The following is a 27,674-nucleotide window of genomic DNA, read 5'->3' as shown; positions in this document are numbered from 1 at the left end:
GAATTGCAAACAGAGCGATGTTATTGTGAGCAGCATGAAGTGGTCTTATTACCCAGCTGATGTGTCTGGCTTTGATGTTATTGCTTTGATGTTAAATTTTTCATGTTTCTGTCTTTATCCTTGTTTCTGTTTTTCAATGTGAAGGCTACAAAGCAAACCTCATACATCAAGCTGTGTGTACTTTGTATTTAGGATTGAGCTAGATGTACAATTTGCAGTCACACATGTTAAATAGCAGTTAACCCGTTGAGGATGAGTCCCGAGTATACTCGGGCAAGTGTCTATGGAAAATGCGTGTTGTAGCAAAATCGGCCCGTCCTTGATGGGATAAGTATAGAAAGAGAATGAAATTGGGATTCATGCACACACATGCCTGCACACATGCAGATACAGACACACAATTGTGGGAAATACATTGTATACACATAGTTGAATGAAGATTAAAAGTGGACAACAACCACCCCTGAAAAATAAATCAGATGGGACCTGTTTTATTGTCCCATGTACATTTGTTAGAACCCTTCTCATATTTCATTCCAGGAGATACTGGACTTTGCAGCAGTATTAGTTCAATTCAAATCTGTATCTTCTACCCCCACCCCGCCAAAAAAGAATTAGAAACGAAATGCTGTCAACTTACATTCTTTACAGCTGCCAAATTAATTATGTATCTGACAAGTTTAGGACACCATTTTGCCATTCCGGTGCCCAGGAATTCCGGCTATCAGCAAAATAATAAGGAGCAGTGGCAGTCTCGTATTGCCATGCCATTTTTCATTACAGCAAATGAAATTGACTGATGTCGATTTTGCAGGAAATGCGATATATCAGCATCAGACAGTGAACTCGAATGAATGCATAAGGAGACTGATGTAACGGCGATGCAAAGTGGTCGAGCCAACCACACGGAAGCCCAGTTGAACTTTAAAAGCCCCAGTAAAAAGCTGCTGTAATGAAAATGTGTATTGAGAGATAAAACGGTCTTAAATTTCTCGTTGAATGATGGGTTTAGCAGTAAATAACATGTACACGAATAGAGCAAGATTTCTGGACTGTCAAAAAAGATATGAACTGAATAAAATGTGACAAGCAAGGACGAGTATTCGAAAACTGCTAACATGGGTACAAGGAGTATTTGGATAACACATGGATGCATTTTTATGTTATCTTCAAACAATGTTTCAATTCTATGAGTGCAGCTGTCTGTTACAATATTTGTCTCCCCCCCCCAAAAAAAAAAAATTATAAAAGGTTTGCTTATATTATACATTGTCTTCCTCAGGTTTCTTTTGTTTTTCCTTCTTAGGCAAAAAAGGATCATTTTTGTACATATTTAAAAAAAAAAAAATCCCTCTGCATAAGTATGCTGAAATGTCACTTTCCTGAGGGCATGAATTTGTGGAAAAGATGTTGATTTGCAGATTTTCTGATGTATATCTATTTCTGACACAACGTTTTGAAGTCTCTTGGGGGGAGAGGAAAATTGAAATGGTTGGGGGGGGGGGTAGGAGGTTTTAGACCCCTTGTCTTTTCCAATTATCTGATTGCTCCATGTTACCATTAATGCATGTCTTTTTGTGAATTTCCATACCTCCAGCTGCTGATTATAGGCAAAAGATTCCCGTCTGCATTTCCCAAGAAGATTTTTTTTTTTTCAATGTCTCCAAGAAGAGTCCTTGCTTAGTGGTATTTCTCGTCTTTTTTGTGTGAGAATCTATGACAATAGCAAAGGGTTTTTAGATGTCATGTTCTGGTGGTATTACTAACACCTAGAAGATTGCTGGATATGAAATTGTGGAAACATCTCTGCAGTCACCTAAAGGTTTGCAAGAGCATCATATATTTTTTTTTTTTAAACAAACCTAGGATGATTTTCCCTCTTTCTGTGTAGGTAATGTGCTGTTTTTCTTTCATTTTATCCACTCCCCTTGCAAGCACAAATAAGATTACTGTATCCACTTCATATAAAGAATGATTAACATCAGTTACCCCTATCCTCATAAAGCTTTAGAGCAATTACACTTCTCCATAAAGCTGCTTGTATCAATTGTCAATCACAATCCCCCTCCGAGTCATTTGAATATTTCAAATTAGATAACTCCTCGTACATCTATCTTTTTTTTTTTCCCCAAGCCTCCCTTTCCTTCATAGTTTTTTATATGTTTGTTTTATATACGTACTCAAAAACCTGCTATCGGGGGTAAATACTAGAGGAGAAACCTCAATCTCATTTACCAGTACTAGCAAAGCCTAGTGGCTATAGCGACCAAAATCTACCCCTACTAATGTCACTATATGTGTTCTAACATGCCATGCCATATCTGGAATGGACATACCAATAGTCATTTGCAGTATTGACTCTACTGAATATTCTTTTTTTTTTTCTCTCTCTCTCTGTCTGTCTCTCTTTTTCTTTCTTATCAGCTAAATGAGTGCATCCTTGTATATATTTGCAGAGCAGCATAAATGACATGTGATTCTAGTTAAGGCTAAATGGGGAGAATATTGGCCGGTTCATCCGACCAATCAACTCTGATCAATTGATCCGGTGACATCGGCATGTCTGTTCTGGGGGTATTTCTCGAATTGATCGATTGTAGAGGACGTTTGCAAATCTCATAGAACTGATTATGCTAAGCGAGGATTTAATGAAGTATGTGATCATTCTCTTTTATTAGAAATTTCCGTATGAAAAAGCGATGAATAAGTGGCAAGGACGTGGTCATTTCAACTTTAGCCTCGCTTCCAGGCCCTCCGTATTTTTCTCCAAAAATGTGATTTTTGCTCTTACATAATGTATTACTGCTGTGTGTGAGAATATGTTTTTTTTGTGTGTATGTGATATTATGTATGTATGTTTGCATCTGTACCTGTGTGTGAAAATGAATCGAGAGTCACGTGTCCGCTATCACTTTAGTATACACAGCTGCACTCAAACACTTCTTTTTTTTTTTCTTTTTTTTTTAACCGATAGTCTTTTTCGCATGTTTTCTTCTGGGAATGGGAAGTACAGTGGAGTTTATTGAAATGAAATGCATTTTGGTATAAAAGTAAAAAAGATAAGAAAGAGAGATGCATTCAATAAACCACCAAAGACCCAGAAATATGCAACCCTAGGATTTGTTTTTATAGTAGAAGATTTCAAGATTTTTTTTCCTGCACCTTGAAAAGTTCATCTTAGTGCTTTGCAATTTCTGTCTTTTTTTTTGTTGCCAATTTTCATGCCATCTTGAAAGGCTCATGAATACCCTGCAAATGGATACTCCCGATGACCGACCGTGTAATTCATATTGAAGCAGCAGGGTGCTAATGCAAGTAATTTGAGTCAGCGAGGATTCTAACCTAAAAGCGTGCTCGGAAGAAACATTTTCCATCACCTGCTGTGTTTTAATGTGCTCACTCTTATCAAAATGCCATGGTTGCTCTTTGTGGAGAATTATGTTCACTGCTATGGCACAGAGTCTTGGACATTAAATCAAACTGACAAATGCCACCTTTGCGATGAGGTGCAAACAAGTAATCCTTCGGCGTTAGCCTCATGGACAAGATAGGGCATGAGGAAATTAGGCACAGGCATCGTTAGCCTCATGGACAAGATAGGGCATGAGGAAATTAGGCACAGGCATCACCCATTCCAATCCCACAAGAGATGTGTTCACGTTCACTGTAGTAATAGACACTACGGTAATTCATTGTCGCTGCTCTCATTGGTGAAATACCATGGTGATACTGTAAAAGTGGTTATTTTCGTGCGAGTAATTTTTCGCGCTCGGCTGGGTGAGATGAAGATCGCGAAGTTTAAAGTCTGCGAAATCGAGACATTTATTAGTGGAACATATGACGCACAAAAATATTTGTGTGTTTTAATTTTTGCGCAGGTTTCTGGTCGCACAAAATGCCTGAAAATATCCACACCGGGAAAATTTCCCCTTTACAGTAGATATTGCGGTATTTCATTTGGTACCATTTTCGTTTATGAAATACCATGGTATTTTTACTCAGAATGTACACCTCTCTGGGGCAGCTGAGTATGCACAGTGCATACTCATATCTCCTACTGGGAGAAGACAGGCAGTATGTTGGGTCATGTGAAAAATACAAGGTCATACGAAGGGTGGTATTTCCTTGTTGGGATCCACACTCAAATGTTGCATGCGTAATTTGTGCGAACTATGAATTTCCACCCTAAATACCATGGTATTTTGGGAAGTATTTCAGGATGTGTTGGCATTCGTGTTAAGAATTACTGTGTAAAATATGGCAGTAATTGCTCCATATGTGAATGGTCCTGTTGATTTTGTCAAAAGAATACAGCAATATAATTCCTATGTAGTTCTTTGAGACAAATAGAATTAGTATTCTATGTAGAAGAAAAAAAAATGGTGCTGTGAAATCGGACATATGATGACATAAATGGTACCCTGGGGTACCAGAAAAAAATCGGCCATTTTGTTGAATTATTTATTTTTTTTTTAGGGCTGTACCCTGGGTTACCAAAAAGTGGGAAATTAATTTTTTTGTGTGTGATTAATTCTTCAACATTCAATTATGGCCATTGTTCTTGTAAAAAAAACCCTCTTCATCCTGTAGTTTTCTCAATTAATCCCTTGTTAACGTTATGAGTAACTATTTTACAGTGTATCATTGATATTGTTTCATGCTGTTATGATACTTGTACACCCTGTATTATTATTTATATTGATTCCCCATGAAATAGCTATCTTGTGTACTGATGCTATCTATGTTCAACAGTCATAATGATTTCATGTATATTGGAGAAAAAACAATCCAATTGAATAATAAAAAAGAACATTAAATAATCAAATGTTTATTGTCTTTTATGCATATTTTGTTCGGCACAAAGTGCACAAAGCTTACAAAATTACGGGATCGAAACTACGTCTACGAGATCGTAACTTTGGCACAGCTAGCGGGCTACTATAATAGTGCGTGTAGTCAGTGCATGAAGCACTATACTGAGTATCGCACCGTACCACGGGTCAGTACAGTGCGCATACGTAACGCAGTAACTCTGCGGTTGTACTCGAGTGAACGTGAGATGGCGCTACACAACGTGGTACCCCGGGTTACTACGATACCCCGGGGTAGCGCGTGGTGCATCATATGTAGGGCAGAGCATGATGGATTCTGCCACTATTTCTATTCATGTGAAAAAAGGCAATATAAGTTTCTCTGTCAAAAGCAGAAATAATTCTTCGGAGAAAACTTTGGGAAAAAGGCATGATGAAATTGTACATAGAGGCATGATATGATGGATTTTCCCCACTTTGTAATCAGTTTAAACTCTACAAGGTATGAGTTGAGTTTCACAAGGAGCCATTGTTTGGAAAAGAAACTGATGGATTCTTATTTTCCCCCTCCTAATTATTCTTCAGCTTCTCATAACTCGAGGATATCTTTTCAGCAGCATGTTCAGGAAAAGGAAATATTTTGTGGATTTACCTTTGATCCTGAGATCCCCAAATGCTCCTTCCTTAGTGTAGTATGTACGCATACATCAGGAATATAGAAGCTCTCACTGGTGATGCATTGAAGGAGTTTGGCAAAGCGCCAACTAACTGTAGGTTTCATTGATGACTCATGTGTCAAATGTGCATGAACATTCATACATGACGATGATTAGGCAGCATTGATTTCAGAAATTCAATTAATTACTCTTCAAGAAGGACCACATAATCTTTTTGTTTGGTTTTTTGTTATCTTTGGAGCACAAAGTTTGGAGATTTTTTTTTCTCCCTCTGTATAAAACTCATTGTCATTTAAAGGCACAATTTACCATTTGCAGATGAAACAAAAACCTAGCATTAGTGCTTCAAAATAGTTCTAAAATATGAGTTAGGGACAGAAACAACCACTGTAAAAATTTGAATCCCTGTGATCGATGTTAAGTTTGTTAAATACACAAAATGTGAACAATAGTTATAATAAGAATGTTTCCAGACTAAACCGTCTACAGTTACGGTTTATTGAGAAAAACACTGATATCTCCTTATATTTTAGGCTTTATTGCAAAAATTTTATATGGTAGGATGTTTTGTGATGCAACAGACCTACATATATGCATCAAATGTGATATCTTGAACATTTTTGAAATCACTGCTCCCAAAGGTAAACTGGACCTTTAAGGTGGATATACTGTATATCAGATGGCATGTTGATGATGATGATGAAACAGCATTTATTATAGCACCATTTATCAGTAGAAACATTCAAAGGCTCCCAGTTGACATTGAATATCACCTCTAAACAATGTTTGCGTGGAATTGGCATAACTCAGCATCCAAATGCGTTGCTACCACCTGTCAGTGGGCAGCAACAAGAATAGAAGATACAGATAGAGCGGCTTGTCTCGAGTCCTTATTGCAACATTTGGTATAGTCATCACAAGGAGGTGTAAATGAAAGAGGAGAAAAAAGGCGAGAGTGTGAATATAACCAAGCAAATAGCCAGCTACAAGCAAGTAGATGGATGTGGTAGAAACAGATAGTGAGAGAAAGAGAGATAGATAGATAGATAGATAGATAGATAGATAGATAGATAGATAGATAGATAGAGAGAGAGAGGGGGGGGGGGAGATAGAAACAGGCAGACAGAGAATTATAGAAGCTGTCATTATGTCTGTGTTACAGTTTTCTGCTGGATTCCGAATAAACATATATATATATATATATATATATATATATATATATATATATATATATATATATATATATATGGCTATTGTGAGTGTAGCTGCAATATATGAATTTGAGTTAATGGGTCTGGTGCCACCGAAATCTCAATCTGGGTATAAGATGACAGAGCGATTGAGAAAGAGAGGGAGAGAGAGAGAGAGAAAATAAGTGAGAGATGGGGAGAGGAGGAGGAGGAAGAGAGAGAGGTAGAATGGAAGATAATTGATGTGGCATAGCTTTTTTTTTTCAATATTGTGAGCATATTCTTCTCACCAAATTCACATTTTGCACAATGCACAGCCGCACACTTTTTTTTTCTTTTCCTTTTCTCCCCCTCATTCTTCCCTCCCTCTCTCTTTATCGCCACTCAGTGAGTGGTGACTTGTATATTATATTCTTACAATGACGTATTGTTTAGACTATCATTTCTGAGGCCATTGTCCTCGTCAAGCATTTGCTTATGATGATGGTCTCCTGAATATCTGTACATCAAGAGTTGTTGTTTAGATAAACGGGATCCTATGTTTGCATAAATATTTGCATGAAATGATGCTTGTTTTCATTTTGCATTGTGTTAGAAAAAAAAGTTGGATATTTTGAATGAATCATTTATTTGTTTTAATTGTCAGATTCGAGTAATACTGTGCTCAATTAGGTCGTTCAGTTGACTTTGTATTTCATTTATGTATGAAAAAGAAATTCAGAAATCAAATCAAATCAAATTAAATCAAATCAAATCAGCTCCAGTTAATGCATGCACTTACAATGATAGCTTTCTTAATATTTTCTGTATTTGTTGCATTAATATGACCCTGTGCTGATATCTTTATATTGTTATTAGAAAATTTTGGGAAAAAAATAACTGCGTTGTTTCATTTTTTTCTAATTTTTTTGTTGTTGCTGAAAACCAAAAGGTACCTCTTTCAGTGCAGTGAGCTGGCTATATCTAAAAAAAAAAAAAAAAAATCATGAACAGTGTTTATGCATCTTTGAAGTATATACAATGTATTTCAAACATTGAGTTATCTGACGAGCAAAGATAACCAAAACCTTGCAGGTGTATCTTACCAATCTTCCTAAACAAACAATCAGACAAGAGTTACGGTGCATTCTTTTCCTTTTAGCAACAGCACGTTACTTGGTATAACTATGCCTTGTATCATAGCGACAATCATCAATGTCCCTACCTACTAATTGCGTAGTATTTGCAAGAGAGTAGCTGTCTCAAAGTAGGCGCGGAAGACCTCTTTATGGTAAAACCCCTCCAGAAACTGTGAATAATTGCCTATAGCTCAGCAGATACTTTCAAAAGTTGTCAAGCGTAACAAGTTTTAAAAAGGTTTTAACTAGTGTCTTTGTTCTTTAACTGTCTGGTAATAGTAATTTGATGCAATGGCAATCTCCCCCCCCCCTTTCCCACTCTACTCAACACCTCACTTCTGTTTCTAATGCAGAACAATGAAGATGACATTTTGACTTGTCATGCAAAATGGTTGCTTATTCTGAATGTGCATGTATATCTTCGGGAAACCATAGCTGTTCATAAGAATGCATTTACTGCTGGCTAGATCATTCTCTCTGATCGAGTCACATTTGTGCAGTATGAAAGCTTAAATCATCCAGAGAGCTCCGCAGAATTTCTGTCAGAATGCCAAGATCATTTAGCTCCCGGATTTGTCTCATCAGCAAATTGCCTATAAAACAGATGTGAGTGATTGCAGATGTAGGAGAGAATATATCTTTATATTCTTCTCTCTCTCTCACTTCCTTTCAGCCCTGATGCTGTATGTAGATAGAGACCATCTGACTCAGGGTGTATTCTATTTGCTCAGTAAAGAACTTGAATTTTGCCAATGATGACAGTCCTGTGTTTATTGTGTGCCTGTCTTGATTACCCACAGTGTTTGTACAGGAATCATTATCGACAAAATCTCAGAAACTGTGTTTCTGTCTCCCGCAGGCTGACACGCCATGTTTGTATTTGTTTGTGTGTGTGTGCATGTTTGTTTGTTCATGTGTGTTTGCAGGTATTATCTTTAACCTTTTGTGTCCCAGGCACAAAGCTGTAACTTGCCATTTTTTTTTTCATTACCACTCAGTTAACCCCCTCCCCCACAAAAAAAAAAAAAAACACCAAACAACAAAACTTGACAGTGTTAAAGGAGGCAGCCTGCTCAAGTGTGCCAGCAATGTCTTGTTTCAACAAGAAGGCCAAGGTATAGCAAAGTTGGATCAGAAGGATCATGAAATGTCTATTTCATGGACAGTAAGTTTCAAGAAATATGTGTCAATCGCAGTTTAAAGCAAGCACCCCAACTGATTTGCCAGTTGACGAACAGTACTGGTTGAACATGGTGTAGTTAATCTGATTTGGCATCCACGCGTCCAAGATCCATGTTTGTCAAAGACAGTGAAATGGTTTTTCTTTTCTTTTCCAGCAGACAATTGCTAAAATCATGACATTCATATTACGACCGATTATGGAAGCTAACAATGAATCATCACATTTGAATTCTTCCTATTGCACATATATATAAACATTTTGTCAGTAGCGGTCAGAGCGTTCACTTGCTGAGACCAAGTGGGGTCACACTTTCATGTCAATTTGTCTACTTCTGCTAGTGTGGAGTTATTGTGCAGCAGGCACAAGCAGAGAGAATGTATATATAAGAATATGCAGCAATCAAATCTGATTTTTCTCTTTTTATCATGAATAAAACATTGACACTTCACAGTTGAAATGCGTTTTTCAGAGCTTATGACTTCATACTTCATTTTGCTTTTCCCAACATGTAACAATTACTAAGAAAAGCTCGACAACTGGTAGTTCATAGATGGAGATGTAGTGCTCCATGGTTACGGAAATTGAATAGTGCCACTGCTGCTTAAGTTTTCACAGTTGCACTGTATATGCGGCAGGGAGAATTGAATTGAAGAGAACCCCCTTTCTTTCCCCTTACAAAACTGAGAGTTTGCCAGAAAGCAAATTGTTAGAAAGTTTACTCGTGTCCATCCACATCACTTTGGACGCACAACATGGGAGAGGAATCAATATAGAGGAACAATGAAAACAATGACGACAACAACAACAGCAACAGAAAAAAAAAAACTCAATGTAAGATATGCGGAACGGCAGAGAGTGGATTCTCGCCCTACCGTTCCCTTCATGTGCAATTTTCGTCAAGTGTGCGTAGGCTTTTGCGGGGAGGAAAATCGTGAGTGGTGCTTATCCAAGATTTGTGGTTACTCCAAGGATGCGAGGATGGAAGATGGCTCGGACCGGGCGGGGTAACGTTCATGAAAAGATTGGGGCGATGGAGAGTTGATTGCCTACCTTCCTTCTTTTACTGTCTTTATTTCTTTCTGTATTTTGTTAGGGCCAAGGAGACAGATCATGAAGATAGATTAGAATGCATGATTGCGTACGCTGTCCCGGACGGGAATCAGAAAGTGGGCTAGACTGCTGCTCATTATTGAAGGCAGGTTGTTGTGTACAGAATTGACAAGTGATTATACAGGGAGGGATACTAAATGTGTATTAAAAGGTACATTAGATACCTAAAATTGTGCAAACAATGTACTAAACAGTTAGATCAGAGCTAAAAAGAGAAGAGATGTGGAGTGAAAATCATTTTTATCTTGTTTGGGATAATGTGTGAGAACACAATGATTCTTGTCTTGACATGGAAAATTGTCCTTATGCAAACAATATAAAATGGACAAAACCTTTCAGTTTGGAAATATATGTGTGTATCTTGCATGTGAAAATGTTTATATTGTCAAACCTGCCTTAGTGGCCACCTGCCTGTAGCAACCACCTGCTATATGCAACCAATTTAACCCCCCCCCCCCATTAATTGCTGAAAACCTTGCATATACCGCTACCTGTCTGGAGCAGTCAGCATCCACTAATTTTGTACCCCGCAGTATAGTTGGAACTGTATAGAGCAGCCACAGACCCATACAGAGCCACAACTGAGCCAATGACTGACACTTTTTGTGCCTTGTTTATTTCATGTCCATTGGTTTGTGTCTGAAATTTGCACACATTTGACTTATTGGCACAGAAAGGGTTAGGCATGTTTTTTTCTGCTTTGTAGCCTTGCAGGTCATGCATGGCAAATATACCGTTATTAGTCAATACTCAAACACATGAATACATATACTCACACATGTACATGTACGTGATACACATGAAGTGTTGGAGAACATGTCTATAGTGGCCACCTGTCTGTAACGGCCACTCTTTCCATCTCCCTTGGGTGGCTGCTATAGACAGGTTTGACTGTACATGGTCATGGTCCTTTGAACAAGACAGCTTATATTGGCTGCACCGAGGCGCAGCATCATTACTCTGGGTGCATCACAAGCATTTAAGCCAATTACGAATTTCTTGATGATTATCTGACATTTCTGAATCTTGTCCATTACATTTAAAAACATCTTCATGTTGGTGGTAATTTATTTCTTGATTGGCAGAAAGAACAAATGCAAGAGAAAATGATTGTGTGTCTATGTGTTTGTGCTTGTGTGTTTATGTGTTTGTGTGTGTGTGTGTGTGTGTGTGTGTGTGTGTGTGTGTGTGTGTGTGTGTGTGTGTAGTGGGAGGAGGTCAATCAATTCAATTGAAGCATACATCTGTGACCCTCCGTTTGACTTCTGGACCTCATTTTGTGCAGCTACTTGAATATTTCACAGGCTGCGGAGACCTTTGTGGTGTAAGTAGAGCCATGGGAACGGGTACCTCCATTTTTGGAGAGTGCAGAGATGGGTCAAGATGGTTCTCTCTACAGTTGTGCCTCATATCAATTTGTTCTGACACAACGCTCCCAATGGGAGGCCAGACAGTCTGTGCAGATGAGATGGAGTTTTAGGAGATGCTGGCTCCATGATAATGAAGAAGAATTGTTAAAAAGAGGAGAATCTGTTGTCTCGTTTGCTACACTGTATGTGAAGTTTTGACTGTGCCTTCTGTCTAATTGTTTTACACAGCAAATCTGTCTGATCTAGAAAAGTTTTCCAAAGTTTAAAAGTTTAAATACCTATACATTAAAGTTTTTGTTGTTGTTGTTGTTGTTGCAAAGACTGAGCATTAGTGTGGGTACAACATATTTGTTTAAGATGGTGTGCCTTTCTTGCGTCCGAACACTGACCAGAGAAAGAAGTAGGGCGCTCATTCATCACAGACACTTTATCCTTCAAATGTGCTCCTGATCCACATACATCAACCCGAGTTTGGGTGTTATCTCTTCTTAAAGGAGAAATCAGCCTGGAAGACAGAAGAAAAAAGAAAAAGAGAACTAGAATTCAGTAAAAATCAGGGAAGTCAAGGCGACAGATCAGCAGTGATGTACATGCTCCAATCTATAGTGGGATCATTCATACGCTGTAACTAACAGCTACATGAACATGACATTATCATTGGCAGACCTCAGAGCAAATTTGATTGTCATGTGATTATGACATAGCTGCTGAAAAACAAAAAATATACATTTGTCATATACATTGAGAAGATATAGACCAGGAGTTTCCTTGAATTTGCTATGAAGATATATGTGTTTTTTTTTTTCTCCTAGGAAGTGCAGTAGCGTAATGACACTATTGCAGAGTCATTAACATACCATACCTTCGTAGAAAGTTTGAAACTCATTGCATCTTGTGTATAGAATACAAAAAAAAAAATGATGTTCACATTATGCACTTAGTCGAATGACCAAGGCAATAGTGTTTAAAAAAAAAAACAGTTGCTGCTCACTCATTGAGGCAACTTACCAACCATCAAGTGGTATCTTTTTATTTTGTGCATTGATGAGAGAAATATGTAGGAAGCCTGTAAATTCAGGGAGACAAAACGATAAAACAATTTTTATTTTCTGTTACCAAAAAAGTGATGTTTGTATGTTTTTGTCGAAAAATGAAATAAAACATTGAAATTGAAATTGAAATTGAAATTGAAAACCAACTCAAAACAAGTTGCATGTGTTTGAGGCAAGAGAATTAGAACAACCCACAGGAACACAAGCCCACAAACTGCATTGCAAGCCAAAAGTATACATACTTGACCTCAATGATGACCCCAAACAACACATACTTAACCTAGTTACTCGCATTTTGATATCTCATCTCTCAGGCCTCATGCAAAATAGCCGCTCATTTGCCAACAATGCATTTCTGGCCTTCTGCCCTAATGGAGGTTGTTATCATTGTTGGGTTGGACAGAATTACAGTGGATGATGCTGTAGATATTAGCTGCTAAATGAACCACTACACATCAATTGCTAACTTGATTGTGCTCCTGTAAGCTTTGGATTTTGAAACCCTAAAAACTAGCGAGTTATCAAGGGCTTTTGTCTGCAGCAAAACTGCAACGACAATAAACTGAAACAAATTAAGATAATAAGTATCATGGAAAGGTGAAGGTGGCAGGGGGAACAGATTGGGTATGGGAGGGAAGGCATAAATGGTATAGCGTATGTGCTTTGAAACCCCCCCCCCAAAAAAAAAAAAAAAAAAAAAAAACCAATAAAAACCAAACCAAAACAAAACAACAACAACAAACAAACAATTTTCCAGAATAGGTTTGATTAAGAATTCTCATTAGATAACCATGATTACCCTACGAGGACTTTTTATGCTTTTCTTTTTATATCTCTGTGACAAATTTGTTTTGCCTGCTCAACTAAGAGAGTCATTAATTATAATTGCACCTTGGATGCTCCCTCCCACAAGTATTCATCCAGTATGATAACTTGTACAGTGAATGATGTCATGACCAGCAAATTCAGAGATGCCTTGCACAAAAATGCTTTTATAAGTACCCCAATGATAACAGTTGCAACAACCATGTCAGCAACATTTCATCTGACTGGATTTTTGCTTACCATGATGCATATTTCATCTTATTCTGGTGCAGTATTCATCATCATCAACAACACACTGTCAATATTGAGAATGTAATGTGAGGTCTTTAGTACAAGGTAGCCACATCATTGGTTACACCATTATTTTCATCAATGTTTAAACTCAACCTGTTGTAAGAGTTTTCATTTTCATATTTCATTCATTTATTAAAAATCTTATATTTTCAATAAAGAATATAAGTGTAACAAAACATATGCTAAAAGCAATATACATATTCTGAATACATCAAAATATTGTATAATGAAACAAATATTGTATAATTACACATTCTGCAATTATCTCCCTTTGATTTTCAAGTCATTGTTTATTGATAAACATTTTTGACATTTTCTTGAAAGTAGAGGTCACTGACATGCAATTCATCTCAAAATCTTGTGAAACTCTCGAGATCTCATCAATTTTCTGACAGGTGATCAGTACACATGCATTTGAAAGTGAGTGTTCGGAGTACAAAGTATAGGTAGCAAATGAAACACTGAAAGTGAAGCCTTACTGTCAGGAGCCATGCGCCTTGTATTTGTGTGTTCATGCTCAAAATGTAAACCCCAGAGAATGTTGACAAGGTGGGATAAAATCCTTTAGGGGGTGCCCCAGAGAGGGCAGTTGCTGCACTTTGCGGGAAGAAAAGGATTCTCACGGAATCCAAGAGATGCGTTTGATTGAACGAAGAAATGCGTTTGCTTGACAGCGCATTGGACATAAAACCAAGCGCAGAATCCATTGTATTCTAAAGCGACTTTATACTGTATACAGTAATGGACAGCATCTTTCTTTTTTATTCTCTGCATGATACAACTTGGAGTTCATCATCCTTTCTTTCTTTTATGCATGAAAGTAGAATATTCATGCGTCAAAAGAAAGTCCGACAGTGGAACTTTCTTTGAAACTTGTGACAGAAAGTCCATCCCGATCAGTCATTACGGCTGCGAGAAGACAATCCACCATCTGCCGCTGATCAGTCGACCGCGTGGAGGCGTGAGGGAGAGATCGCATGTTGCTGTGCCTGCTGTGTAGATTTGCGTCCCATCATGCCGCGGGGCAATCTCCCGTTGTGGCCGTTAAAAAAAAAAATCCCCCCAATTCATGAAATATGGATCGGTGGTGGAGGCAATGCTCATTAGACGCAAAGTGAGTGATCAGTTCAGACAAATATACTTTCTCCAACTCACTCCCTCTTTATTCTTTTTTTTTCTTTTTGTTGTTGTCTCTGCATTCCTTTATGCATTTCATTGTCTTTCTTCAATATATCCCCACATGTTGCATCTTGCGTTTCCTGTACTGTACTGCAAGAAAGCAAGGGAACTCAAGTAATGTTGTCATATTCTCATGATTTTTCTGCACCCAGGGTAGGCTCAGTGATTCTTGATAGCGTTACAGGACAGCAAAGAAAGGAAATTCTGGCAAAAAAATCGCAGAGATTATCATTATTTGTGCATCTTTTCACTCTTTTTTTTGTCAGTCAGTACTGTCCATTTTCTTTACATGCGCATAACAAGTGAACATTGCTATCAATCTTCTTGTACAAATCCCAACATGTGAAACAAAAATAGCATTTGTCTGTGCAGCACCCAAAGTGTGAAATAACTTACCATTAGAAGTCAGGAAATCCCCAACCGTAGCACTATTTAAAGGGATGGTGTAGTATTGGTGGGGATGAGGATTAGGCTTTTAACTCTCTGCCAGATACCAAGAAACCACTTATAAAATATTATAGAGCATAATCATTCTAAGAGGAATTCAAATTTTATATGATGGAAATCGGCAATGGAATGGCTGAGACATCTTAAAACAAAGTGATCATGATAAAAGGAGGGTCCCACCTTCATTACAATCGCTCTGCTTTGGATATCTCAGCCATTTGAAAACCAATTTTCACCAAATAAATGTTGAATTTGCTCTTGGAATTACATGCTCTTTCATATTTCAGTAGAGGTTTCTTGTTATCTCACCCCAAAATGTTAGAAATTTGAAGTTAGGTCTCAACCAAAAGTAAATGATCCCTTTAAATCAAGGAATAAAACATTTTTTTTTCTTCTTCACTTAACTGTTAACCATTGTCAAGCACATCAGGAGCTGTTGCAACATAGAAGAATATATTTACGTAAGTTCTGCACTATCAACTGATATATTATCATGGTTACTTTAAATACTGAATTCCAAATCTTGTTGCCTTAGTAACTATTTTCATAAAAGTGGTTTATCAATTTTTTTCAGTTTGTTGTGATATGCAGTGCCTTTACACTGATCGGTTACACACAAGAGAAAATTCGTAACTTGAATCATCATTGTAATGATGATTGCAATTCGTCTTTAGAACTATTGGGCCTTACACGCGCTCGCTCGAAAACTGTGATTAGAATTCGAATTCTCGAGCGAAAGCGTTACATAATCCTTGGTGACTTGCCAATCAAAACAAGGAGGTTCTATAGCGCGCGCTTTCATACTAGCTGGCTCAGCTCCGCCCCTCAAAATATGTTTTGGAGGTCAAGCATTACACATGCAATTTTTGCACAGTAATTTGAGTGAAACTTCACTGGAATTCACCTCCGGACTAGAATTTGAATTCGTGATTGTGATTAGCATTCGTGATTCTAATTTGCTTCCACACATGCTAAAAATTCGTCATTAGAATTATTTTTCACTGGAATCATCATTCAAATGACGAATTTTTAACCGTGTGTAACCGCTCACAGTCGCTCTGTGCTCTCAGCATCAAATATGCAAGGGAAAGAGATGAAGATGGAGACAAGGATAGGCGTGGGGGAGTTTAGACAGGCTAACTGACCGACAGAGAAATGGATGGTCAAATGAACATCCACACTGTACTGTATGCCATGTACCGTGCAATCGGTCAGAAGTGTGTCCTCCCTGGGGTGACAAGACCTTGTGTCTCAAAATCACACACAAAAAAAAAAACAAAACAACAAATTCTAACATTTTTTTGGCAACATTTTTACAAAATGCTGAGGCCAAGTAGTATAGAAATACTGTTTGAATTACACTGATAATTGTTCTGTTTTAAAACTCAAAGCAGTATTTTTGATATTCTAAATTGAGTTAGGAGATTCTATGAGATATGCCAGTTGAGATACCAGATCTTGCCACCCCCAGGAATGATCTATCAGTGGCGCCTAGTCTGGGGACAGAAAGAATGAATATTTGATGCGCCAAAACGTTCTCACTCCTAGCGGTTGTGAGGAGGGCGTCAATCTTCCTCCAGTCCAGTACATCTTGCGACACCTTGAGACAGACAGACAGACAGACAGACAGACGGACAGACAGACAGACAGACAGACAAACAGACAGGAACTGAGGGAGACAGAAAGACAAACAGACAAGACAACAATGACAACCACATTAATTTTTGTTTTAGTTATTATTATTATTATTATTTTTTAAAGTAGGTTTTACTTGATGCAGAAAGTTGCTCTAGTGTACAAGAGTGATATTTATTATAATGTTATGTAATGTAATATAATATAATGTAATTTAATGTAATATTATGTAATGTAATGTTATATAATTTATTATGCTTTTCATAATCCTTATACATGTATTAATTTAAGATTTAAATGTTAAGCGCTTAGAAACTACTGTAATAAGCACTATATAAATGTACATTATTATTATTATTATTATTATTATTATATCTCATATAAAGATCAATGAAATAACAAACTTGTACTGTATTACTTGTGGCACAGTTGTAGTACTGTATCGGTATTGACCTGTATTTGGTGTATATACTTTAGAGTAATACGTTTTTCTATGTCCTCCTTAACGGATGAGTTAATGCCTGTGCCAAAATATCTAAGAAAAATGAAAAATTTGTCAAATTTTGTGTTTTTGTACAAAAACAAAAGGAGAACTGTTGAACACCTGCATTACACACAGTTTTCTTACTCTCTGAATTTTTACAATTCATTACATTTTTCACGTATCCAATTTTTTGCTCAAATTTTTGCCGATTTACTTCTCTTATTTTTCCACCTTTAAACAAAGCAACATAATATCTGGATGAAATTTCCCGTAAAAGTGCCTGATGTTTGCATCCTGTCCAGGTGAATGCAGACGCAGACCTAGAAAGCGAGCGGTAACAGATGCTAGTCCAACTGCATTCACAGACTGTCGAGGATAAATATTTGCGTGTACACATCGGAACATCTGGCAGTTGAAGAATCCATTATTGGAAAGAGAGAGAGAGAAAAGGCGTCAAACAGTTGTCACTTTGTCATCTGTAGACTCTTCTGATGATTCATACCTGGACTTCACTCTGAAGACATTCTAGGTTTATGCCAAGAGTGAAAAAGATCAAACTTCAATGGATTGAAAAACCATGGTAGCATCATGATTTTACTTGTATGAAGTTGTGATTGAAATCAATAAACTCCCCCCCCCAAAAAAAAAAAAACAAAGAAAAAAACAAAACAACAGCAACAACAACTTATAAATGCAAAAAATTATTATTTAAGTTTCTCACATTCATGGTTTCAATTAAAGGAACAAATCAGTTTATCTCTATTCCATTTTGTCCTTAGTCAGAATTTATTGCACATATCGTTCAAAGACACTGCATGCCATACATTTTGTGAGTATGTATCATGAATTGGGACATGGTAAGACAAGTTTTGTGAGCGTGATTGAAAGCCACAATTACAGAATTAGAAAAAAATATTATTACTTTGCAAAAGAAAAATGAGTGATTTCTGCCCTGTTCTACAGTAAATACAATGCATTTGTGTGAAATGCAGGGCAATGTTTTTTTGCAAGTTATTACTTTCGCAAATACTAGTCAAAATTCACAATTCCCCCCAAATACAAATAACGAAAAATGTACTGCATGTGCCGTAATTTAGACGGTCTGATGCTTGTAAATGTGTGTCAAACATAGACACATGGATGTGAGCATTGCGCATATTCTGCATTTTTCAGACATTGTGACATAGATGCACGATGCACCATCTATAACCATCTTGACAATTTGCTTGTAGCTTGCTTTCTGTGCTGTTCTTTGTCTGCTCTTTGGATATCCTAACATATTTTGAGAAAGTTTGTGAGAGGCAGCCGAACCCGAATTGCCAGAAAATTTCCCCAAATCTGCCCGCCAAATGCTGACCCCATTCGAGCCTGCTGGCACCCTCGCCAGCAGAAACGCTTAATTCGGTCGAAGAGGGTAATGGTATCTTCGAAATTTCATTATCGGATGGCAAGGAACGTGATTATCAGTCATCTAGAGTAAAAAAAAAAAAAAAAGAAGGGGAAAAAAAAAAGAGAATATCCCAAGCTTCTTTCGTGACAACCTGCTCTCATGTCAAATGGAAATGTGAACTTTACACTGGTTCTAATCTCTCCTAATTTTCCTCTAAACTGCTGTATCAGTAGCGAGGATATGCAAGACACGTGTCTCTCTCTCTCCCTGCGTGAAACATTGGAACAAATTGCTTCTACTTTGGCATGATGAGGATAATATATTTCTCAAAGCGAGGATGTCTTTTTTTGTTTTGTTTAAGCACTTGGAAGGGGATAGTTATGATAATGGTTCAGTGCAAATGGGGGGGGGGGGGAAGGGCTCCTGGAAAGATGCAATTTTTTGTTGTGCGAGTCACATGAACTTCACATGTGTGCTAAGTTCTGAACTTTATTTAAGCTGTAAGTAATTGCCTCAGACATGCAATATATGGCAGAATATCAACCTCTTCCAGGGCTAGCAGGTTTTATCCAAGGTTCTTACTGTCATAATTATACCGCCATAGCCAGGTATCCATCTATATAGACTTTGGTCAAGAAGGATTTGGTAGATAACAACAAGTTGTCTTTATATTAAGGAGGCTCACTGCATCCCAAATGTGAACCCAGCTATATAAAAGCTTTTGCCTAACCACAATGCCACTGTACATCAACAGTGATGCATATACATTGAATGTTGTCTGTCTCACTTGTCTTAGCATTATAGTGAGGTACACTACTGTATTTGTCAAATATTTCGGGAGGTTTTTATTTTCGCGAATTTCACGAGTCGGATGCTATTCGCAAAATTAAAGACACATGAAAATATTGACTCTGATCCTGATATGAATGTTACGTGCACGTATACATTTCTCCATTCAGTAGTGTGCTGCACGTTTGCGAATTTAACCACTCGCGAAATCGTCGGGAAGTCACAATTCGTGAAAATTTATTGCTTAATATAATATGGCGTATACAGTATATATGGCCATCAGTTCCCATGTGTGCAATTTGAAGGTTGGCAAGAGGATATTAAAGGTGCTTGCGATCCATATGTATCAGTCTTGAAACCAGATTTTCATGGGGATATTGCTCATAAAGATGGTTTTAGGGCAGGTACCCCCTGGACAATTATCCCAGACCCTTCCCCTGACCCTAACCCTAATGCTAATCCTGAACCTAATCCTAACCCTAACCCAAACTCTAACCCTAGACCAAAACCTAACCCTAATTTTTACTGTAACCTTATCACTAAAACCAGTATTTAGCCAGGGGGTAATTGTCGGGGGGGGGGGGGGGGGGGAGAGGCTGTAATTGCCATGATACACATAAAGATATGGGCAGGATGAAGAAAGAAAAGTGAAGAATCAAAATGCCAGGTAATGATGGAAGATTCTCTGACTTGATGTACGTAGTGACATGTTGTGTCACACCTGTTCAGACAAGAAACAATATTTACAGTACGTGTGGCAACAGAACCTGTGCTCCATTTCATGAAAGTCTGATGAGAGACTTTTCGCCCATAAAGACACACGTATGAGAGACTTCATGAAACGGATTTGAAAGTCTCATATAGCTACATATAAGCGACTTTGGCCATTCTGAGATTTACGCAAAGACTTTTATGTGATGACTTCATGAAATGGACCCTTGGAAGAATCCGGGAAAAGTCGTTCACAGAGCGAACGGGAGTACGGCGAAACAATTAAATGTGATCGGGGGATTATGGAGAATGGATGGCGCAACATGGGGGTAAGACTGCTAATTTCCTCCCCATCCTTGTCAAGAGAAAAAAAAAACTGGGGGTTTGAAAAAAAATGGGAGAAGAGAAAAAAAAAAGAGAAAAAGGAGAACATGACTGCAAGCTATGTGGCTGTGCTGGATGGCAGGCTTAGCCGCATTAATGGCTCCATCATTCTTACATGGCGCAACATTATGAGGGGATCCAGCGGGATAATGATCGGCGGGAGGGCGTCCCCTAAGGCTCCGTGTCTCTGTTATCGTAGCTACGCTCATGTACGGATGCGGCCGCATCTGAGTCAATAATTGTGTGCATATTTTGCCTGTCTGCCGGTCTGAATAGGGTAAATTTTCCACATAAAAATAGGTGGAGACAAATGGCTTGGAAATGAAGATTGGTTAAATGTAGTTATACTCAGGAAAAATAGCAACTGGGTAAGCATTTTTCAAAGAAAGACTAACTTGAGAATTGAGGAAAAGAACAGAAGCAAAACCGAGGAGGGGATGGGGCATAGGGGACATTCGTTTTCCTCGTAATCCGTATCCTCAGCATCTTTAGCAGAAATGTTAATTATAGTAGCTTTGTATTATAAATGCCCTTTATTATCATTATTGTGATTTGATTTAATATTGGTGTTCGTGGTAGAGCCGTCAATCAGGCATATTACTTCTGGTAATACGACATATTTGCCCAATGCAAATGTTACTTAACTGCATTTTTCTTTTCTAAAGAGATGTCCTATGGCACCAAAAGAATTCAGTAGAAAATGTAATTAAATCTACTGGCATGATATCTCTTGTGGAGCAAGAGACAAACAAACAAACAGACAAACAGACCTTGCTTTGATAGATTACTTTGTGAATGTTGTACCTTCAATGGGAGAGTCTTATAAAGTTTACCTGAAAAGATTTTAAAGTGTTGTAGAAAAATGGTGCCCCAATGTTCACCTCTGCATGTATATTTCTCAATGATATCATCCTATTTTAGTCTGTTCCATGGTTCTAAATGTATGTAGATGCAACCAAATCTTAGACAAAGTGTAGCTATTGCTTTATCTTGCCTTTTTAAATGTCTGCAACAATGCAGTTCTTACTGTATTTTATGTATTTTGGTCAGTAAGGCCATGCTTGGTTCAAGTCCATTTGTGAGACAGAACATTACCTAATGAACCCCCCCCAAAAAAAAACAAAAACAAAAACAAAAACAAACCCCACAACAACAAAGAAACAAAAAAACCCCCCCCACAAAAAACCACTCCAACAACAACAACAACAACAACAACAACAACAACAACAACAACAACACACACACACACACACACACACACAAAATGATTACAATTTGCCAGTATCTGCAGTTTTACTGTCATTCTGTTCACTAAAAAATTCTGTCAAAGCTATGACAGAACAAGAGGACAAGACAAATGGGTATTAAAAGTTTCATGTATGGAGCGCAGCCTCATTTGGCTGGGCCGGGTAGGGCCAAACACTTATTCAATTAGAATATAGATGTCCATTTATTTCCAGAGATATTATCTTTCTGTTTAGCATCTCTCTCTGTCTCTTTTCACTCATTGGCAGCTTCATGGGTTGGGAGCTACTCTCATCTGAGTGATCGATGGCTATGCTAGTGGGAGCAAATTTAAAACCCCTTATGAGCCGCGATAGAGCTTTAGTTCGGGCAACCGAGTTCTGTCCGGAGCAAAGCAATTTCCTGGCTATGAGGCCAGAGTTAATTCCGCAGTTCTACCTCCTTCCAATGTACAATGTAAATGGTCGTCTGGCTACAGGCTGTCTTATTAGATTTGACATCATGTTGTCTCAGCGGCAGGCTATATTAATTTTTCATACTGCTATTTTTTAAAGAGGTTGATCACCGGTTGCGCTCCACGTGTTTGGTTTACAAGTAGCACGACACAACAAAGTGTTGTTTCAGGTTGTCTTTTGTTTTAGGGATTTGAGGTTTCCCCCATCAGTAAGGATAAGTTAAAAAGTTCTGTACATTGTATGCTACCTTTATACAATGTATATTCAAAGCCAGGTTATGATATATATGCTAATATGTTGCATTAGGAAGGAGAAACAAAAATTAATTCAACCAAGCTGATAGTTTACCTTGCAGTTTCTTCTCTGATTAACCACCAGAAGTAAAGAACTAAATGGAATCAAAATTTTCCTGTAATTCACCGCATTGATCTTGTTCTTCCTTCATCTTTCTTTATTTCTAAGAAGATGACGTTGATCTGAGGCAGTGCCTGGCTTGGAAATCTGTTTTGCCTTGAGTGATTTGTCACTTACGTTTGTTACCATTGTAATGAGGTATGACACCTCACTGTTAAACATAGCAGATCCCTCAATTGGCAACACATATTAGAAGATGAAAGTTAATCTTTCTGTCTCAAATAAAAAAGTGTGTCTTCAGTCTTTTTTTGTTGATGTTGTACAAATTTAGCGTATTCAACCAATTCCAGCGAATCGTTTGTTCTGATGGCATAAAAATATTAAATGCACATTATACAGGGCATTAGTAAGCATCACTTACCTGATAGTAACTTTGTACCATTTCAAAGTTACAGAGGATGGATAATTTTATATCCCTGACCAGGAAACGTGCATTATTTGTTTTATAGACTGGCGACACGGATCCTTTTCATTCAATTGAAATTAATGTAAAATTACCAAGATTGAGTCTGTGCAGTTACACTGTGGCCATTTTTGCAAGATGCCCAAGCCAGTACCAGCTCCAAGCTAACCAAACCACACAATCAAAATAAATAATATTGCAATGCATTTAAAATACACAGGTAGTGCAGCTGAGCAGTGACGAGGGGTTGTTAGCATTGACCATTAGTATACTAGCATCTTGTGAGAAAACTAAATTTTGGCCTTTAGTAAAAGTAAAAGACTAGTCATGATATCACTCTCAGCCAATCACTTGATTACAATGTATGTCACTATGTTATAATTTAATATCTCTGTTGCCTACATTCAAACAATATTGTGAGAATGACAAATTGATGATTAAATGATGTAGATGTAGATACTATCACCTGAGGGTTTTGATCAATATCCCTAAGCTCAAAGAAAAATAGATATTGAGAGATGGAGAATGAGGTTTTTGTGAGTGAACTTCCTGCAAGTGTTAAAGGACTGGTCAAAATTTCATATCAGGATCAATTCAACTTGTTGAAATTGTTATGTTCTTATTCAAAATCTAGAAATTCCATACCTTCTTGTGCTGCAATTTGGAATTCATAATGCACTGGAACAAAAGAGTCAGTTGTAGAAGAGATAGAGGGTAACTAAAAGATGATACTTGGAACAAATAATATATATATGTCAGTTCTACAATTATTGGAATGATTGTTGTTCAAATCTTCCTAAATTGTTCTTTAACTCCTTCATATCCAGGGCGATTTGAAATGAGGCCCAAATATTCCTGGACTCCTTTGCAGAGCTTGTTTAGATCCATGTCGTTGAAAGCATGTCTAACTCCCACCAAATGACATTAAGATGAGTTTTTTTCTCTGCAATTTCAGCTTCCTTCCAAATTTTACGGCCTACATTTCCTGCCAATGGTAATCCATCTCCCTATCCTATCAAAGTTGTGTTCTAGCAGCCAAGAGGGATTAACATTTGCCATTCAAACAATTTGTGAGAGATCGATCGTACTTTGCAAAGATAGGGAAGGAGGAATCAAATTTTCTACTGTGTGCAAAAGATGGAGCGTAACGGTGATTCACTCAGATACAATCATTCAAATCAAGAGTCGTTATATCAGTTTATTTTGTTTGATTTTCTTCACTTTTGTCTATATTACCTCCAGGGGGGTGTTTCATAAAGCGGTTCTTAAAGTTATGAACGACTTATGAACGACTAGTGATCAGTTCGGATGTGCTAGACTAATAATTCAGCACAAGAACTGATCACTAGTCGTTCTTGAGCCGTTTATAACTTTAAGAACAGCTTTATGAAACATCCCCAGGAAACTTTATAGCAGATTTAGATTTCTGCACCCAGATGGCTATGTATATAGATAGTGACAATATCCTGTCTCTCTGTAGTCACTGTTTTTCCAGATAAATCATCCCTGATCTCAGTCCTGGTAAATTGTGATGAAGGAAGTGTATTCCAGTCACTCTTATGCTTTTTTTAACTTTACAATCTTACTAATTCATTATATCCAGCATGGGCTCACCCTAGTGGGGAAGAAGACAATTGGAAGGGGGCGAAAAAGAAAAAAGCTCCACAAAAGTGGAAATGAGGAAGAAAAGAAAAAAAAAAAACAACAAGGAAAATGCACCAAACTCAATTTACTTGCATCCTTGGTTAGCCATCCACCTGTTGCCGTTATTACCCATGGAACAGACATGACTTGCATTGGAAATGAGAGACCCTGTCTTTCAAGTCCGATATAGAGCTACTGCCGCAGGGTTTGATGCGATACAGAGGTGTTTCAATGTGTGATGGGGTGCTTACTATTTGCATTCTGTAGGAGTCAAACCAACATTGTGAAAAAATGGATTCTGTCTCACTCATATTTTCATAGCTTTTCGCAGTCTGATGTTTGTACTTATTGGTTATATAAATAGAGATCTACAGCACAGTATCCTTTGGCACTAGTAAGCACGTGTATAATAAAAAGGTGTTCCATTTTAGAAAGTAGAAATTTATCAAAATTGCAACAATCTATGGTATTGAGGAGGGTAACCATTTATTGCACAATATCCCAGGGCACCAGTGAGCCCATGTCTAATAAAATGGTGTTGCATTTTGTAATATAAGCAGAAATTCCAAAACTATACTATCTATTCCGTATCTGCAATCATCTCACCTTAAACATCATGTTTATATAGAAATATTAATTTGATCATTTCGCCCAGGATCATGAATATGACTTTCTGCTATTATTCAGTTGAATGGAAGTGTTCCAGTCATGAAGACGCGTTTAACAATGAATGACTGCTGTGTTTTCTCTGGTATCATTCGGTTAAATGCAGGATGTTGAAACCCACCAATAATCATTTGAGTTGATTTCAATGCGCATTTTACCATACATGTCAATGCGGGTATGCCACGGAACTGGCAGCGAATGAGTTAAGCGGCTCTTCTCCGTGAAAGCGCTGATGGTTGTAGAACGTCGGTGCCTCTTTGAGGGGCTTAAAGTACTACTGATGAAGGACGTCTGGTCTGTGCACACCGTGCTCACAGCTCTTACTTTTGTCCAGATTGACGCAATTCAGTCATGATAAAGGAGGCAAAAATGTGGTTCATGAAAGCCTTTTCACGTCAGTGGTGAATGTCTTTGGACGCACTTGACTATAAAGTGAGCCGTGCTCGAGCGGAAGATTGAATTTAGTGGCTCAAATGGATGTGTCATTCGAAGTGTAAATTGGATCCATGGATAAACAAGGAGCCACAGGCCGGGCAATGGAAAGTCTAAATGTTCCATCACCATTCATTTTGTGTGTGTGTGTATATTTTGTTTTTGTTTGTTTTTGTTTTTTTGGTCTGCCTCATGTGTTCCTCCTTTGAGGTTATTCTTTTAAAGTTTGTTTTCTCCCCCCCCCCCCCTCCCCCTCTCTCACTGTATTTCTTCTTTGGAGTGTAGGAAAGTGAATTTGATGTGAGCATTTTATAGTCCTTGTTTGTGCAACAAGGAGATGTGCAGTCAAAGGAATTCTTTCTTGGAATCAAACTAATTGAATGTGTCAGATTCGTCTAAGCTTCCATCAAAATAATGTTTGGTGAACATCAGATATGTTTACACACACACACACACACACACACATGCTCCCACATGTGAACATGTGCAAATATGCATACATATAATGTACTTGAATGTATGTATGAATATAACGTAAATATATCATATACATATTGATGTGTGTTTTTTGTTTGCAGATTAATTTCTCTGCATTTATTTCAGCAGCAGTATGATGTAAACAACAAAGTACTCGGATTATAAGTCATCAAGTGATAAGCAAACAATACAGTGTACATGTGTGATATAAAACCCTGTTTGATAAGATAAATACATCTTGAGTTAGGCAGAGGATGATACTATCATCCAAGTAATTCCTAGAAGCAATAGGATCCCCCAAAATGCATACATAGGCTTGGAGGATTCAGAAAATAAATGTCACCATAATAATTTGCCAGTTAGTACTATTTCAAAGGAAATTGTTTAGTGAAATATAGGAAAATATTATGTGTGTGCTGTATACTTGGGCAGTGTGCATATTGCTGGGAATTTTGACTCTGCAGAGTGATATTGGCATTTCTCACAGAGAATTTTGTTGTTGTTGTTGCGGGTATTTAAAAAAAAAGTATGTGCATGTGTTTGTGTATGTATGTATGTATGTGTGTATTGGTCTATACCTTTGCAACTTCTAGCTACAAGAGTGTATGTGGTTGCATCATACAGGGTTAGTAAAGATGGGGAAAAAATATTTGTGCCAGACAAAGTCAAGCAAAGAGTTCCTTTGTGATAAGAGTAAACACAGTTCAATTCAATTCAATTTTGTGTACCAGTTGATTAATACCTCCCTCTTCTCCCCCTCCCTTTCCCTTTCTTCCTTGACAGATTTCTCGTCGGAAATCTGGAGGCACTGCACATCCAGCCCTACCGTGTATCTCAGGTGGGCTTTGACTCGTGCGACACGCTGGGCGGTGAACCGGTGATCGACTCGCCGACCGATCAGCCCTTTATTGTGCCGGATGGGTACCTGCAGGCAGGATCAAATTTCTTCATCGGTAAGACGCCTCCAGAAAACTGGATCTAGGGTTTCCTTCCTCTTTCTTTTTCTTCTTCCTCTTTTTTAAAGGGTCGGGGGGGGGGGGAAGCTTGCATTTTATTCATCCTCTGATTATTTCTACTTTCATCTAATCTCCCTGCTGGAGGCGACTTCACAGGTTGGAAGGGTTGAAGGTAATCAAAAATGTTTGTATTTGAACCAAGGCATGCATCCAGATAAAGACCATGTTACAAATTTGGACCGCTTACGAAAATGAAGAGAAAGAGAGATCACTTCTTCAGAGTTTAAACCATGTTACTTACTTTGGATGTGGTAATGACTAAATCACGGGTGT

The 27,674-nt window shown here is 37.8% G+C and overlaps 1 protein-coding gene across 1 annotated transcript in view; it reads left to right on the top strand.

Annotated features, from left to right (window-relative positions):
* LOC140229265 (uncharacterized) overlaps positions 1-27,367 on the top strand; it is a 76,942-nt gene extending 49,575 nt beyond the window's left edge. Inside the window, exon 4 of the mRNA XM_072309575.1 lies at positions 27,169-27,367. Coding sequence (XP_072165676.1) covers positions 27,169-27,367 — 199 coding nt within the window. The remainder of the gene's footprint in view (positions 1-27,168) is intronic.
* The last annotated feature ends 307 nt before the right edge of the window (positions 27,368-27,674 follow it).

The sequence above is a fragment of the Diadema setosum genome, chromosome 1 (genome assembly GCF_964275005.1).
Source record: "Diadema setosum chromosome 1, eeDiaSeto1, whole genome shotgun sequence".
Classification (NCBI taxonomy): Eukaryota; Metazoa; Echinodermata; class Echinoidea; order Diadematoida; family Diadematidae; genus Diadema; species Diadema setosum.
The sequence above is the reverse complement of the archived record's forward strand: the minus strand, read 5'-3'. Positions and strand labels throughout refer to the sequence as shown.